Source organism: Nymphaea colorata, chromosome 2, assembly GCF_008831285.2.
Source record: "Nymphaea colorata isolate Beijing-Zhang1983 chromosome 2, ASM883128v2, whole genome shotgun sequence".
Classification (NCBI taxonomy): domain Eukaryota; kingdom Viridiplantae; phylum Streptophyta; class Magnoliopsida; order Nymphaeales; family Nymphaeaceae; genus Nymphaea; species Nymphaea colorata.
The window spans coordinates 18,672,493-18,689,153 of record NC_045139.1 but is presented as its reverse complement, the minus strand read 5'-3'; the positions used below and the strand labels follow the sequence as shown (position 1 = coordinate 18,689,153).

General features: G+C 41.0%; 2 protein-coding genes across 4 annotated transcripts; both read left to right on the top strand.

Moving 5' to 3' along the window:
* The first annotated feature begins 4,394 nt into the window (after nt 1–4,394).
* On the top strand, nt 4,395–12,120 carry LOC116247932 (serine/threonine-protein kinase/endoribonuclease IRE1b-like). Of its 2 annotated transcripts, XM_031620393.2 has the most exons (7): nt 4,395–4,959; nt 5,502–5,769; nt 5,862–7,579; nt 9,004–9,176; nt 9,305–9,551; nt 10,039–10,342; nt 11,603–12,120. In XM_031620393.2, the coding sequence occupies exons 1-7, from the start codon at nt 4,736–4,738 to the stop codon at nt 11,747–11,749; spliced, it is 3,081 nt and encodes a 1,026-aa protein (XP_031476253.1). In that variant the 5' UTR covers nt 4,395–4,735; the 3' UTR covers nt 11,750–12,120. The 2 variants fall into 2 exon arrangements, with proteins under 2 accessions (XP_031476253.1, XP_031476254.1); XM_031620394.2 differs by lacking the exon at nt 4,395–4,959 and having other exon boundaries at nt 5,505–5,761.
* A 1,477-nt stretch (nt 12,121–13,597) lies between these two features.
* LOC116248620 (dehydrodolichyl diphosphate synthase CPT3-like) lies at nt 13,598–16,295 on the top strand. 2 transcript variants are annotated; one of them, XM_031621519.2, is made up of 3 exons: nt 13,598–13,816; nt 13,979–14,144; nt 15,104–16,295. In XM_031621519.2, the coding sequence occupies exon 3, from the start codon at nt 15,114–15,116 to the stop codon at nt 15,966–15,968; it is 855 nt and encodes a 284-aa protein (XP_031477379.1). In that variant the 5' UTR covers nt 13,598–13,816; nt 13,979–14,144; nt 15,104–15,113; the 3' UTR covers nt 15,969–16,295. The 2 variants fall into 2 exon arrangements, with proteins under 2 accessions (XP_031477379.1, XP_031477378.1); XM_031621518.2 differs by having other exon boundaries at nt 13,600–13,816; nt 13,979–14,124.
* The last annotated feature ends 366 nt before the right edge of the window (nt 16,296–16,661 follow it).

Sequence of the window (16,661 nt, the reverse complement as noted above, 5' to 3'; positions counted from 1 at the left end):
GCAACGGCTTACCGATGGTTTACAATGAGATAAATCTGGGTGATGGTGTGCCGAGTGTTTTGCACTCCTCGTTTAGTCCACAGTCCCAACAGGTTGATGAACGCTTCCGCTAAATCAAGAGAGAGTCAGGCTGGCCCAGGCTGGCCGAAGGCTTTGGAGAAACCTTTGGTGCCGTGCGGGCCAAGCAGGGCTCGAAAGAGTCAGCCCGTGACAAGTGGTATCAGAGCAAATGATTTCTCGGAAGAAACTTGAAAGATGAGAACGCTGCGATAATAACAAACAAGTGATTCAGAGAAATGTTGGCTTGTTTGGTGCCCTAAGGGTTTGGGCATGGTCGTCGGACACTGGTTCAGGTGACCGCGTTGGTGTTGGCCAGATGGAGATCACACGTTCCAAAGATGGTATCTGGGCGTCAGGAGCAGAAGGCCCAAGAGAGCCGCTCACTGAGACAGATAGGGTAAAAGACCCGACGTGGAAAATGATTGTCCAGGAGGGCAAGTGCCCTAAGTGTTGACATGACTCGAGGACGGAACATGTGCACGGATTGGCAACAAAGCTTAGAAGTTTGAAACTTAGTGGTCGTCAGAAATGTTCCAGACTTTATTAAGAAAAAGTGCAAACAGTGATAGAAAAGAGTGAAGATACTAAGGAATTGACTAGAGGCAAAACACTCGATAGGCAAGTTGCCGCGACGTGACGGGTGCGTCAACCAGACGAACAGACTTAGGCTCAGTTCAAAAGAAATGAAGGGAATGGTTGCTGAACTTCTCTCGCTCGGGGCAAAGTCATTGAAGATTTTGGCGGTAGGAGAGTGTTGCCGGCCGACTTTGTCTGGCCCGGCCAAGCTAGTAGATGGATATGCTGCTTGGTCAGTTTAGGCATAAGCTCGGGAAGCATGTGAGATTCAATCGGACGCCGAGTCAACAGAAAGCAATGCACGTGGAATGTGCAGCGCGGTGGTGCGATGACAAGACATATAAATGCATCAAGATCAGCGGTCCCTTTAGAAGTGCAAGTCCATCGTTGGGGAATCGAATGACTTCCCCACGCGTAGAGATTGGATGCACAATGGGGTGTGCGTGGGTTAGGGGCAATTCTCCCAGTGGACGCATATTCTGCGTTTCACAACCGTGTAAAGTCACGCATGGGTGAGCAAGTAAATGTCCATCGTCGAGTAGGGCAATGGTCGGCCGCTTTACTTAATGACATATAGTCGTCAACTGGCTTCGGCTGAGGACTTCCTTCTAAGGGAAGTCAACCCCACCCAGATTTCGCATGGAAATAAATAGACACTTGGAGGAATGACGAAGTTCTGACAATGCCTCATAGCCACGGCTTGCCGATGGTCTACAGTGGGATAAAACCTGGGTGATAGTGTGCCGAGTGCTTTGCACTCATCGTCTAGTCTACAGTTCCAACAGGTTGATGAACGCTTCCGCTAACTCAAGAGAGAGTCAGGCTAGCCGAAGACTTTGGGGAAACCTTCGGCGTCGTGCGAGCAAAGCAGGGCTCAAAAGAGTCAGCCCGTGACATATAGGACAATATGTATTTTGTCATTTGCTTGTAAATTTAAACTACTTAGTGATTAATTTGAAAACCCCATTTTCAATAAATAAACTTCAACTAGAATCCTACCTGTCTGGTCAGTTCAGTATAGACAATTATCTATTTTTTGATAAATTACCAAACTATAGTAACGGTAAAGAACCATGACACTTGATCCTGAGATCTTCCGTATATTCGCGTCGGTTTGCCACAACCCCACGACACTCCTCATCCAACCAAGAACGTATAAAGGTGGTCACGTTAAGAAAAAGCCAATGGTTCGACCATTTGTTGTTTGAGACTTAGTGGTCGTCGGAAATGTTCTGGACTTTACTAAGAAAAAGTGCAAACAGTGATAGAAAAATGGGAAGATACTAAGGAATTGACTAGAGGCAAAACACCTGATAGGTGAGTTGCCGCGACGTGACGGGTGCATCAACCAGACGAACGAACTTAGGCTCAGTTCGAAAGAAATGAAAGGAATGATTGCTGAACTTCTCTCGCTCGGAGCAAAGTCATTGAGGACAGTGACGATTTTGGCGATGGGAGAGTGTTGCCGGCCGACTGTGTCTGGCCCGACCAAGCTAGTAGATGGATATACTGCTTGGCCAGTTTAGACATAAGCTCGGGAAGCATGTGAGATTCAATCGGACGCCGAGTCAAGCAGAAAGCAATGCACGTGGAATGTGCAGCGCGGTGGTGCGACGACAAGACATATATATGCATCAAGATCAGCGGTCCATTTGGAAGTGCAAGTCCGTCGTTGGGGAATCGAATATGTTCCCCACGCGTAGTGTTTGGATGCACAAGAGGGTGCGCGTGAGTTAGGAGCCATTCATCCAGTAGACGCATATGCTTTGTTCCACAACCGCGTAGAGTCACGCAGGGGTGAGCAAGTGAATGCTCATCGTCGAGTAGGGCGATGGTTGGCCGCTTTACTTAATGACATATAGTCGTCAACTGGATTCAGCTGAGGACTTCCTCCCAAGGGAAGTCTACCCCCACCCAGATTTCGTATGGAAATAGATAGACACTTGGAGGAATGGCGAAGTTCTGACAGGGCCTCATGGCAACGGCTTGTCGATGGTTTACAATGGGATAAATCTGGGTGATGGTGTGTCGAGTGTTTTGCACTCTTCGTTTAGTCAACAGTCACAACAGGTTGATGAACGCTTCCGCTAACTCAAGAGGGAGTCAGGCTGGCCGATGGCTTTGGAGAAACCTTCGGCACCGCGCGAGCCAAGCATGGCTTGAAAGAGTCGGCCCGTGACAAGTGGTATCAGAGCAAACGATTTCTCGGAAGAAACTTGAAAGATGAGAACGCTGCGATGATAACAAACAAGTGATTCAGAGAAATGTTGGCTTCTTTGGTGCCCTAAGGGTTTGGGCATGTTCGTCGGACACTGGTTCAGGTGACCGTCTTGGTGTTGCCAGATGGAGATCATACGTTCCAAAGAGCAGAAGGGCCAAGAGAGCTGCTCGCTGAGACAGATAGGGTAAGAGACCTGACGTGGAAAAGGATTGTCCAGGAGGGCAAGTGCCCAAAGTATTGACATGACTCGAGGACGGAGCATGTGCACGGATTGGCAACAAAGCTTGGAAATTTGAGGCTTAGTGGTTGTCGGAAATGTTCCGGACTTTATTAAGAAAAAGTGCAAACAATGATAGAAAAATGGGAAGATACTAAGGAATTGACTAGAGGCAAAACACCCGATAGGCGAGTTGCCGCGACGTGATGGGTGCGTCAACCAGACGAACAGACTTAGGTTCAGTTTAAAAGAAATGAAGGGAATGGTTGCTGAACTTCTCTCGCTCGGGGCAAAGTCATTGAGGACAATGACGATTTTGGCGGTGGGAGAGTATTGTCGGCCGACTGTGTTTAGCCCGGCCAAGCTAGTAGATGGATATGCTGCTTGGCCAGTTTAGGCATAAGCTCGGAAAGCATGTGAGATTCAATCGGACGTCGAGTCAACAGAAAACAATGCACGTGGAATGTGCAGCGCGGTGGTGCGATGACAAAGCGTATAAATGCATTAAGATCAGCGGTCCCTTTGGAAGTGCAAGTCCGTCGTTGGGGAATCGAATGAGTTCTCCACGCGTAGTGTTTGGATGCACAAGGGAGTGCGCGTGGGTTAGGACCAATTCTCCCAGTGGACGCATATGCTGCGTTCCACAACCGCGTAGAGTCACACGGGGGTGAGCATGTGAATGCTCATTATCGAGTAGGGCGATAGTCGGTCGCTTTAGTTAATGACATATAATCGTTAACTGGCTTCGGCTGAGGACTTCCTTTCAAGGGAAGTTTGCCTCCACTCAGATTTCGTATGGAAATAGATAGACACTTGGAGGAATGACGAAGTTTTGACAGGGCCTCATGGCTACGGCTTGCTGATGGTCTATACTGGAATAAAACCTAGGTGATGGTGTGTCTCGAGTGCTTTGCACTCCTCGTTTAGTCTACAGTTCCAACAGATTGATGAACGCTTCCACTAACTCAAGAGAGAGTCAGGCTGATCGAAGGCTTTAGGAAAACCTTCGGTGCCGTGCGAGCCAAGCAGGGCTCGAAAGTGTCAGCTCGTGACATATAGGACAATATGTATTTTGTCATTTGATTGTAAATTTAAAATTCTTAGTGATTAATTTGAAAAGCTCATTTTTTAATAAATAAACTTTAACTAGAATCCTACCTAATTAGTTTAGATAATTATTTATTTTTTGATGAGTAAAAAACCATGACATGAGATCTTTCGTATATTCTCGTCAGTTTGCCACAACCCCACGACACTCTCCTTCCAACCAACAACGTATAAACGTTAAAAAAAGCCAATGGTCCGACCATTTGCCGCTGGGACGGAAAGAAACGCAGTGCGCCGTCTCGCTCGTCAGCCGTTAGATCCGGGGAAGTGTTGCTGTTTTGACTCTACAAAGAAAGAGATAAACCCGACGACGAAGGAAGCCAAGAAGATCCTCTCTTGTTCTAACCAGCCTTGTTGTTCCCTTCCTCTCCTTCTGATTTTGTTCTTCTCCTGATTTTGTTCTCTCCCGCCACTTTAATCTATGGTTATTTCCTTATCTTGATGAATTTCTCCGCTTGGACGGCGTATTTCTCCGGTTTTCTCTGCTCCCCAATTCGTTGGATCGCCGTTAATCTTCGAACCGGTTCTGCCCATTTGGCCCTTGTTGGTTGATCATGCATGTACCTGAAATTATGGCTTGTAGCTCGGTTTTCAGAGGGTTTAATTTGCTTCTCTTCCTCGCTCTTCTGTGCGCCGGCCTTGCGTCGGTGAGTCCGTCTTCCGTCGGGGACCACGGCGAGGTTCGGGCTCCATTAAGGGCGTTGAAGGCACTTCCTGATGCGGATAGCGACGTCACCAGAGCTGGGACTGCACTATCGAAGAGCCATTTGTACTTGAGGTATCTGGATTTCTTAGGTTTCTCGGGAATCCTGATTCCCTTAGTAAAGGTCATGCCTCGTTTGTTCACCGCGTATGCTGATCTTTAGTTTTCGGTGTTATTCCAGGTCTGTCTCATACATAATTGCGTAGCACTATGATCGAGTTGTTTTAGTGGTTTCTAAACTTGTTCTCGGAGTTCTAATAGATTTTTCACGTACTGGGACTGAGCTGGATCTTGTCGTTTCTTTGTTGGTCTTACTAGCAAATTCAGGGAGATTTCCCGAACTTGTCCCCGTCGTGGTCCGCGGTTTCTTTTAGTTGTTTATTCTCTTGGTTTAGTTTTTCTAGCCATCATATGAACTTTCCGCCTGCATTTTATGTTTAGTTCTTTGCTGAATTGTGTCTTATGTTTTCCCATCAGCTCTTTTTTGTTTAAATGAAAACTGAAGTGATCTCTTTCTGATTACTGTGGTGCCTTATATTTAGCTGAACGAGTTGTTTTGTTTCCCTTTTCACATTATGTATATTGCAAACTGAATATGTGTTTCACACGTTAAACAGTGAGAAGCAGCTGCCTCTTGTTGCTCACTTGGATGGTGACATACATTTTATTGATTTGGAGTCTGGGCGATCCCGCTGGTCGTTCAAATCTGGCCCTCCACTAACTTCGTCCTATCGGAGGCCTGTCAATGATGGGGATGATAATAATTGTTCTTCTGGCCTTGGTAGAAAGCGTCAATCCAGGGAAGCAAGATTGGAAGGCGATTCCTACATATACTGTGGTGAGGATTGGGATCTCTATGTGCATTCCAGGAATAAAGGTAGCATGGTAAGTCTGAACTAAGGTCAAACGACCATGTTTTTGCTCCTGTCATGAGCAATGACTTGGAATTTTGTTTTTATGTCTTGTTCCACATGCAGAAGATGCCATTCTCACCAGAAGAATTTGTGTCTGCTCTGCCACTTATATCAGATACTGGAGAGGTTATTCTTGGGTCAAAGAAGACAACTGCTTTTCTTGTAAATGAAAGGGATGGGAAATTGATTCATAGATATGGTTCAGAGAATGACAGTGATGGTAATGACGACAAGGTGATAGTGAAAGTACAGGATGATTACCAGGAAAATTTGGTACTTCCCAAGGAGCGTACTGGAGCTCAGATACAGCCAAGCACCCTTGAATCTGTCAAACCTATTTTCATCACAAGAACTGATTATTCATTTACGTCATATGCTCCAAACAAAACTACTCTGTGGAATGTGACTGTTGCTGCAATTCAAGCTACTTCTCTTTGCCAAAATTCACCCAATGGATATGCTGGGGTACAAGACATTGCCACAGGTGAACTTAATCGGGAAAGTCAGGATGGCTATAAAAATCCTTTCAAGTGCCAAACAACATTTTCAGTCTCCAGATCACATCACCCTAAGATTATAAGGGACGGTGTAACTTATCTTGTTCTTGACAAATTACTGGCAAATGAGCCTGCAAATCAACAACATGGACCTGAAAATGTTAACAAGAATTTGGAGGCCCTTCGAGTACTAGAAAAGCATAGATTCATTTCTTATTTGCAGGAAAAGGCATTGTCTCCTTATCTGCCGGCAGGCCAATGGACTAACAAGGGCTTGGAGGCACTTCGAGTACTGGAAAAAAACAAAATCCTTCATGATCTGCAGATGGATCCCAATCCTTCTTATTTGCTAGACAAGGGGAACCCTTTGGCATTGTTGCCATCTGATGAGAAAGTAAAAATCAACATGCTAAAGCAGAAATATGTGGACGAATCTATTGATGACCCCTATGGTGCCATAACAGTTTATGAACCAAAATTCCCTGCTGTACAAGTCGAGATGATACAAAATGAAGTGAAGGATCCTGATTCACGCAAGGATGTGATTCACATCTTACTTGCTCCTGGTTTTATTTTTTTCATTGTAATTATACCTTTGGTAATATTGTTGATGATGTTTTTGAATATTAGAGATCGCGGAAAGCAGTCAAATTCAACAAAGAAGACACCTGTAACCAGCAAAAAGCGAAAATCTAAAAAAAGTGGCAATACCAAAAGCACGATGATGACTGATATGCAGGATAAATTTTCTTCAGCAGAAACAACAGCATTGGACGTGCACAAACATTCATATATAGAAAAAATTGATAATGAATCACTGGATGGTACTATGAAAGGAAATCAAGGTGGGGGGCGCACAATTGGGAATCTTTTTGTGTCTAGCATTGAAATTGCAAAAGGAAGCAATGGTACTGTGGTTCTTCAAGGAACCTTTAATGGCCGTCTTGCTGCTATAAAGCGTCTTGTGCGTGCACACAGTAATGTAGCTAGCAAAGAAGTTGAAGCTCTCCTTCGATCTGATAACCATCCAAATATTGTCAGATGGTATGGTGTGGAGTATGATCCTGACTTTGTTTACCTTGCACTGGAGCGTTGCGCTTGCAGCCTTGGTGAATTAGTTGACCTCTATGCACCACTTTCACAAGACGATCCTTCTTTTGATATTTATGTTTCAAACATTAAGAGTAGATCAGATTCGCAGGTGGAACTGATTGATGGTATTGAAGGTATTGAGTTGTGGAAAAAAAATGGATATCCTTCAACACAACTGTTAGGATTGATGAGGTTTGCTACTAACCTTCTAGCTTCTTCGAGTGTAATGCATGGTTTTGTGTTTGACATATTTATAAATTCGCCTCCTTTTTTTTCTTGCTTGTTTACTTTGTTTGGTATGTATTGTCATGCATCCTTTATGTACTTGGATTGTGTTTATATTGACTCTATACAACTCAGGCGTGCTATATTTCTTTCCCAAGGAGGAAAATTTAGTGGATGACATGATGTTCAAAGTAATACAATATTCCTGGCCCTAATCTTGTGGCATGCTGATTTATATGCAACAACTTGAACTTTCATGGTAATTTATAATGCTTTGGCTGCTATCCCATTGATTATTTCTTTTAACTGTTTCTTTGCTTTAGACATATGCAACAATGTGCTCGAGACACCTCCACTGGTGATCACTCAAAACGAATATTTTCTTTAAAACAGGCGAAAGCTTGAAATAATTGAAGGTCTATGAAAGGAACATTACACGTAACACTTTTTCCATCTTATTAAAGGTAAGAGAATCAGATTAACACTACATGGTTCTCCTTTACAAAAGGGAAGGAGGACAGTGCCTGTACTGTGAACATTGGTCTTTCAACTTAGTTTATGGCTTTATGGACTTCACTGTTTAGGCATCTGGCTTCGAGTGGTCATAAAACAATTGACAATTTGTCATCTCTCTATGATATGATTACCACTGATTGTCTGGCATGCCTTCTCTCTTGTTCTGACACTATATTTGGTGTTCATGTCTAGACTAGTAAATAGGCGAAATTGAATCATCCAGCTGTCATATCTTAGTCATACATAGTTTAACGTCCTTCTCACCCAGCCATATTCATAGTATGGCAGTAATAAATGCTGTTATTTGGTAGAGAAGTTTTCCTTCTTCTGCATTCCTTGTTGGTGGGCAGAAATTAGTTATCTTAAGCGATGTATTTGTGGGACCTTCTTGCCTTAACATCTGTTGTCAACATATGAATTTGGTGTGTGGACCTGTTTGGACAAGAAGAAATAGATAATAGTTGAGGTCATATTTCCAGCTCTGTATTGCAAAATATTTCTTCTAGAGCTCTCAATGGGTCAAAAAACTTCGCTTTTGATCAAGTAACAATTGTGAAAGCTGCCAATCTGAGCTGGAGTCTTGCTTTACCATTTTTGTCTAGAATAAAGAGTTTCTGGATATTTATTCTTTTCCATGACATGTAAGATAGTAGGATCTACCTGTTTAGTTAGCATTTTTTATGCTTGTACATGGTATTGGTGAACTGCCATTGAACTTTGTATCTTTTTCCTCATGCTGTGCTTAAGTTGAGATACTGGATACTAGGATTCTCTGTTTTCATATTTGTGATTATGTTTTTCTTGAGGATTGCAGTAGCGAACCGGCAAACCCCGTCTCGTCTGATACTTTTTCTTTCGTGTTTTTGCTTTTCCAGGGGTATGGTTTCTGGACTTGCTCATTTACATGACCTAAAAATAATACACAGGGATTTGAAGCCCCAGAATGTATTGATAAGTGCTGGAAAGCCTCTATGTGCAAAACTGTCTGACATGGGTATAAGTAAAAGCCTTTCTGATGGAAAATCTTCTCTAACAAATAATTACACAGGTGAGGAGGATTCATGCCATTCCATACAGTTAATAACCTAATTGTATTAGAACTTCTCCTTGTGATCTAAGGTAACAACTGGCAATTACTATAGCAACTTTAGTTCTTAACATTCTTTTGTGCTGCAGGAGCTGGTAGTTCTGGATGGCAAGCACCAGAGCTCCTTCTCGGAGGATCCCAGACATTTGCATTGGATTTGTTCAGTCTAGGCTGTGTTCTTTTCTTTTGTATCACTAAAGGTCGTCATCCTTTTGGGAATAACTTCGAAAGAGACACAAATATTGCAAAAGGTCAACCTGATCTTTCTTTGGTTGAACATATTCCAGAAGCTGTTCATCTTTTCTCCCAACTTTTGCAACCTGAACCTTCACTGAGGTAGGAGTTTCTTGATTTTCTTCCAGATCCATCTTTTTTTGTTTGCTGAATAGTTGCAGACTCGCAAATATAGTTCCCGGGTTTGTATTGGGAGGTTCTTGTTGGGTTTTTTTTTTGACAAAGTTGCTTTTCTTGTGAATAAAAGAATTGAAAATGTAAAAATGATAAATAATAAAAGGTATACTGATAAAGATTCAAAATAGTATTAAATTTAAAATAAGCAAAAGGTAGAATCATATAATTAAAAGCAGTTTTTCTTGTGTTGGGGAATATGGCGATAATATTGTGTGAAATACCTTTCCAAAAGGTTTTGAAAATCTTGAGAGATTTTCCTTTAGAAACAGCTTATGCTGATGTAGTGATAAAGCACAATATTGATATATCATGACTATGCTTTGCTGTACATAAAGTCTACATTTTTTTCTTCATTAAATGAACTGAACGGCTATGAACATTGTGATCTGAACTAGTTAAGTGGTTATCTCAGGCCATTGGCACACAAAGTGTTGCTGCATCCTCTATTCTGGAGCTCTGAGATGCGTCTGTCATTTCTTCGAGACAGTAGTGACAGAATAGAACTAGAGGACAGAGAGAAGCAATCTGACCTTTTGGAAGCAATTGAGTGCATTGGACCGGAGGTTTTTGGGGACAACTGGGAAATCAAGTTTGATTCTGTGTTTCTTGGAAGTATTGGTAATCACAGGCGATACAATGCAAACAGCACTAGGCATCTTCTCAGGCTCATTCGAAACAAATGGAATCATTATATAGAGTTTCCCAAACAAGTACAGGTATAAGTTTAATCGGTTTGGCTCCTTATAGTCATCTGCCACTATTTAGCTACATATGGCACAGTTTCCTTATTTCTTGTGAACCGAAGGGTGTGGTGGTTTATTTTACTTGGCTTTGTAAAAGTGCTGCTTGTAGAACCTTCTCTAATGTTTGCTCCTGGTGTGTGTGTGTCTGATTGAAGCCTCTTTGCTTCTCTTCTTCATCTAACAAAATTTCATTTTGTTTTAGTGTGTGGTTCCTTGCCTCCCTGAAGAAGACTTTGTGACTTTTTTTTTTGGAGTACACATGGTTTCCTATGTTTGATTCTGTTGCTATTCACTGCTAATCTTGGAAATTAAAAAAAAAAAAAACTTGTGAAGTAAACTTTCTGCTTCATATTGTCTAGTGTTCATGAAAGCATGAATCCAAATTCTGGCATTAAGATACCATATAATGCTGAAAGTGTTCATGAAGGCACTAATCCAAATGGTGGCATTAATCTGTACAAGAAACTAGTTGAGTGGCTTGCAGAGTATTGAGAACCATCACTAGTAAAAACAGTGTTTAATCGTGCTTGTTGTTTGGTTTACTTAAAGTCGAAGAATATGGCAAATGTGTATCCTATTCTCTTTTTCACTCTGTGGCAGTTCTTTTGGTGTCGCATACTATTTAGCTAATCCTGTATCTGTCATGCCTAATATTCTTAGAATTAATTGTTATTCTTTGGTCGTGTTATTAAATCAGTGCCACCATGGACATACCATGGCAGCAAATTCAATAGTGCTTCTTGGGCTGCACTTCATCTTTACAGGATCATTACAAGTGGATGATCTGTTTTTGCAGGAACACTTGTGTTATTACACTTTATTTAATTATTTACTAATGTTTGCGAAAAATTCAGAAACTCTCTGTCTTTTTGTGAACTGCATGTGGATTTATGGTCCTAGACGTCAAAAATGTTTCAGTAACTTGGTGCGGTTTTCTGTTCTGTTATCTAGTAAAAATCGTAAATAGAATTGGCTAGAAGAATTATACATTTGTGCGTTTGTCAAATCTAATGAAAGTAAACACCAGAGACACCAAAAAGTAAATGTCTCACTTGACTCTAGCTCTTTTCCACTTTCATTGCCTGCCATTTGCTATTACTAGTAGAGAAAAACATTATAAAAAAATTATTATTAATTGAGTGCATTGGGATCTGATTACTAGATTACTGTTGTTTTATTGTAAGTGATGCCTTGCATCTGCTTATGAGCTGTCTCTTCCAACTGATCTAACAGGAGTATCTTGGAGACATGCCTGATGGATTTGATGTCTATCTGACAAAACGATTCCCCAAACTCCTAATAGCAGTCTACAAAGTCATATACGAGTACTGCAGGGAGGAAACCTACTTGGTAAAGTATTTTGAAAGCAAGAACATATGAGAAAGACGAAGAAAATGTACACCTGTAACTGAGTGTCTGCGCATCAAGTAACAGAGATGTAGACATTCTTTTCCAGCTGAAGTCATGATATCTATTCGTGGACCAGCCTGCACATTAAGCAACACAGATGTTGGCATTGTTTTCCAGCTGTAATCAAGAGATCTATACGTGGGCCACAATTGGCAACCTCAACCACAGGGATGTATCTTGATTGACTAGCACAGAGCTCTTGTAGGATGGGAAATCTTATTGCTCCTCCAATGCCACACTATGTAATGGTTCATGCATTTAATCTTTCATTCCAGGAAGGAATGCAATGTACATTATCCACAGGAAATGTCAATTGTATATACAGGTGCTTGTACATGTAACTACTTTTGTTGTTATTTCACTTTTCCAGCTAACTGTCAATTGAGAAATAAATGTACTATTTTAGCTGGTATGTAGAGTTACTGATTTCAGTTACAAGTTAGCACATAGGGCATGTAGGATCTCATGCCCTTGGCTGCTGGCAAAGCGCTTGATTTTTAAGCTTCAGATCTCTAGGTTGTAGCACGTCTATGAATCTTATCTTTAAACATGTACAAACGATACATAAACCCCCTCTTTGGTTAGTTCTGCTAGATATCTTCCTGCTCTGCAGAGTATGCATGGGGATTGCTAAAAGACCAGGGGTACAGATCTAGACGAACTAAAAGAAACCCAAATATTTTCTGAGGCGTTGCTGGCATCCCAAATGGCTAAGGAGTCAACTAAAGTACAACCAGAAAAGCAATCAAACAGATGGCAGGTATTCTTCTCATGCAAGGTGTTTTAAAATCGAAACTAGCGAGTTAGCACAACTTGGAAGAGGGTTGGCCGGTAGATAGCGCCTCATAGTCGATTCATACCTCATTGTTGGCTTCTGGAACATGATAGTAGCTAGATCCCTCAACTCTCGGGTGTTTTTTCCATCAAGAAAGAAGAAAATAAAAGCACTTTCAAATTGCAACGTTTCGGATACAGATTAAAATCTAAAAGTGATATTCATGCACAAAGCATGTACTTCATCAAACCTCTGTCAGCTTCGGCTATAACACATGCTTCTTGGACACGCTGGACTTCCTACTACCAGTTGGATCAGATTTGTATCTAGTTTGAAAAATTAGCAGATAGTGTCGAGCATGATGCAGTAGAAATTGCGGAAGAATTATATATATATATATATGTGATTTATGGATTTCTCTGTTTGGATTTGGATGGAAAAATCTTTCAGCTTCTCCACAGCACACCACTCAGATGTACTGTATCGAGCAGCCCAATGCAATGCATCAGGCAGCCATGATTTAACAGAACTCAAAATGGCAGGAGGATTTTCAGCCTCTCTCTCTCTCTCTTTCTCTCTCTCTCTCTCTCTCTCTATATATATATATATATATATATATATATATATCGTAAATCGAGTAAAGGAATCAATGAGGTGTATCGTCTTACTCTTGCAATTTTTCTCTCTTTGTTACCTTCTTCCAGTTTTATGGATGATTTATTTTGACGTTATAATCATTCGTAATAATATAATACGATCTTTAACTAGTTCATGGATGATTTATTTTGACGTTATAATCATTCGTAATAATATAATACGACCTTTAAATAGTTCATGGGGAATTCACTTGCTCACTTGGTGCTTGAGGGCATCGCTTGTCATTCTTTTTCTCCTGACGGAAAGGTGGAACTGGCCACGTGGACGTGAAGAGAGAGAAGTCAATAATGAAGACACGAAAGGGGACGAAGCGGAGAGATTATGATCATGTGGAGTTTTGGTGGCCTTCATTCTTTCATGTTTAAGTTGTTCTTGAGCTATCCTTTTTTATGTGTGTGTGTGTGTGTGTGTGTGTGAGAGAGAGAGAGAGAGAGAGAGAGAGAGAAGGTTCTAGGAGGCCATTTCCTCTTCGTGCAACTGAGAGATTCTGTTGGTTATATCAACGTTTAACGACGAACAGAAAGTTGTAGAAAGAAAGAGACTCTTAAAAGAGCCACCACCACCCTTCATTTTTGTGTTCAAAATTTTTTCATAGAAAGGGATGGGTGAGAAAATGATGTTTGATTAATGGCTCTCATAATTCTTTCACTTCGGTGCACATAAAATTAGAGAGAAAGAGTGGGAGTGAGAGATGGATGTGATTATGTGAGAGTGAGAGATGGATGTGATTATCTTTGGGAAATAACTGGATGATTTTTTGCGTACAGGAACCAAGATCCGACGACAGCCATCAGGCGTCTCTTTCCTTTCAATTTTCTGAGAGCGGAGGAAGAAACAACAATATAACTCACTAAGCATCTCCAGCAGCAACGTCGAGGAAATAGCTTCCCAGAATTTCTCCTCGCTCTCTCTGGTAATTTTCAGTCTAAGAAGGTTGTTTTCCTTTCTCTGATTATTGCATACCCTTAGTAGATTAAAGGTGGTTTTGTTTAATTTGTTTACCAACTGCATCATGCATCTATTACGTGAGCATTTGCTAGCGCCATTCATGTTCTCGTTCTATCGTACAGTATAAGTTTGCGACTGAGGTTGTTTTTGTCGTACTCTGCTATTTCCCTTTGCCCAGGCATGCCTATAACTATGTGAATTATGATCTACACTTTTGGTTCGGCTTATATACTTAAATTTTTGCTCCTGTCTTGTGATCTCTGTGCCACTATTCTATCAGCTAATTGTGTTACAGATTTCAAAATTGCCTGAGAAGACCTAAGGTCTTGTTTCATTCATTCATGGAGACATGCCCTTGTGGTTGGTGTTACGCATGGATGGGCATGTCTGCTGGGTAGTAGGATCAATCAGTGTACCATCTTTTTTTTATGCGGAGAAATGCTGCTTTTCCAAAAGGCAGTGTTGCAGTTTCCAGTATTTCTGGATTTTCTATCGGATGTTCATCTATTAATATACCGGAGCAAACTGTAGCAAAATAAAGCACATTCAGCATCTTATCAATATTCATGATGTATTAACGATTTTTGGATTTATGTGAAAAATAAACAACTAAAAACTTACTGAAATTTAAACTTCTTAACAAACAAAAGACAGAGTTGCTGTGAGATTAGAAACAGGTCTTCAAAACATGTCTGATACTTAACCATGGAGATGAGTTTTCCACGCGCAGGTGCATTTTCAGTAACAGTTACTCATAATACGGGATTCACAAGTGGATGTTCTATGCACTCTTTCCATTTTTAGGCATCCATTTAAGTAACCTGTAATAATCTTCAGATGGATCTTTGAGTACAGTCTGCTATACTTTTTCTATTTCTTATTTCTATCTACTTAAGAATTTGATGCTTTCTTAATTTGAATTCACTTTTTGGTTGCTGGGACAGAGATCAAGAAATGGATGGTGTTGCAGATGGTGCTTTCTCCTGGATTTATGGTCTCATTTGCAATTTTTTCCGCAAAATCATCTTGTCAATAGTTTCTGCGGGCCCTATGCCTACCCATGTTGCAATGATTATGGATGGGAATCGCAGATTCGCACGATATCGCAAGATGAAGAAAAATTCTGGGCACAGATATGGTTTCCAATCTTTGGTTTCCACTCTCCGTAACTGCTACGAATTAGGGATCAAATATGTGAGTATTTATGCCTTCAGCATCGATAATTTCAATCGGAAGCCAGAGGAAGTTGGTGGTGTAATGGATCTGATGCATGAAAAAATTGAGGATGCTCTCAGAGAAGGAAGTTTCATCAAGACATTCGGTGTGAAGGTTCAATTTGTAGGGAAGTTGGAGCTTTTGCCGGAGCATGTTAGGAGTTCTGCCGACAAATTAATGAAAGAGACTGCAGAGAACACTAGAGGAATGTTGTCAATATGTGTCTGTTACACTTCCACAGATGAGATAGCACATTCTGTTCAGGAAGCTTTTCATGAGAACTGCATAAGATCAGGGAAGTTCTTGAATGGGAATGAATGTGGAAAATCTGAAGCTAATTCAGATGCATGTCCAATCACGCTAGCAGATTTAGAGAAGCACATGTACATGGCCCATTGTCCAGACCCAGATATATTAATTAGGACATCAGGTGAGACTCGATTGAGTAATTTTCTTCTATGGCAAGCCAATTCTTGTTACTTGCATATTTCAAGAGCACTGTGGCCAGAATTCTCTCTTAGGTATCTGGTGTCTGCAATTTTGGAGTACCAGAGAGTGCAGCCATATTTAGAAAAGATAAAGAAGAAACAATGATTGGTTAATGGAGCATAAGGTTCATGGAGTTTGAAAATCATATATCCATGTGGAGGAATGGCCTTTTCAATAGTAACATTGTAAACTACGGTCTGTTTCCTTTTATTGGGTGTGCAAAAGAGAAGGGGCGATGTATGAAAAATATGGTGTCTATCATAGCAAGGAATAACAACTGTGAAAAATGCTGCATGACATGGTGAATAATGTACAATATAACTGCATGAGCATGGTGAATAAAGTACAATGTAAAAGCAGGTATTACTTTCAGTTATCATTGTGCTATAATTAATGTTAATTTATAAATAGCACTCAATTTTCCTTTTTAGATGATGATGAAGCCTTCAGAAATAAGACCTCGAAAAAGCGGGCTGAGAGATAGATTGATAGTATTGCTCCGTACTTGTCCAGTTGTTTAGTACCAGGAAATTGAACCCAGTGATCTCTCGTGCTAATCAATTGTTACCCCATACGGCTACTTGTTCAGTTAATTAAAGGCAAGCTATGAAAGTAAAATAAGCAGGTCTGTTAGTACTTCATTTGTTTGACATTGACATAACAGTGTTGGACCAAAACTTTTTGCAAGACTCATACATGTAAAATTTTGAGAGAACATCGACGGGTAGCAAAGCATTTACAGATAGGATGGAAAGCTTGAATCTGGAGTGATTATGACCATTAGATGAGATCAGTTTC

Bases quoted from the DNA above. Each gene is read 5' to 3' on its own strand.
- LOC116247932 (XM_031620393.2), top strand. From the start codon at position 4,736: ATGCATGTACCTGAAATTATGGCTTGTAGCTCGGTTTTCAGAGGGTTT. The intron at 4,960-5,501 runs GTATCTGGATTT...CACGTTAAACAG, and splicing joins AAGAGCCATTTGTACTTGAG to TGAGAAGCAGCTGCCTCTTG. The intron at 7,580-9,003 runs GTTTGCTACTAA...TTGCTTTTCCAG, and splicing joins CAACTGTTAGGATTGATGAG to GGGTATGGTTTCTGGACTTG.
- LOC116248620 (XM_031621519.2), top strand. From the start codon at position 15,114: ATGGATGGTGTTGCAGATGGTGCTTTCTCCTGGATTTATGGTCTCATT.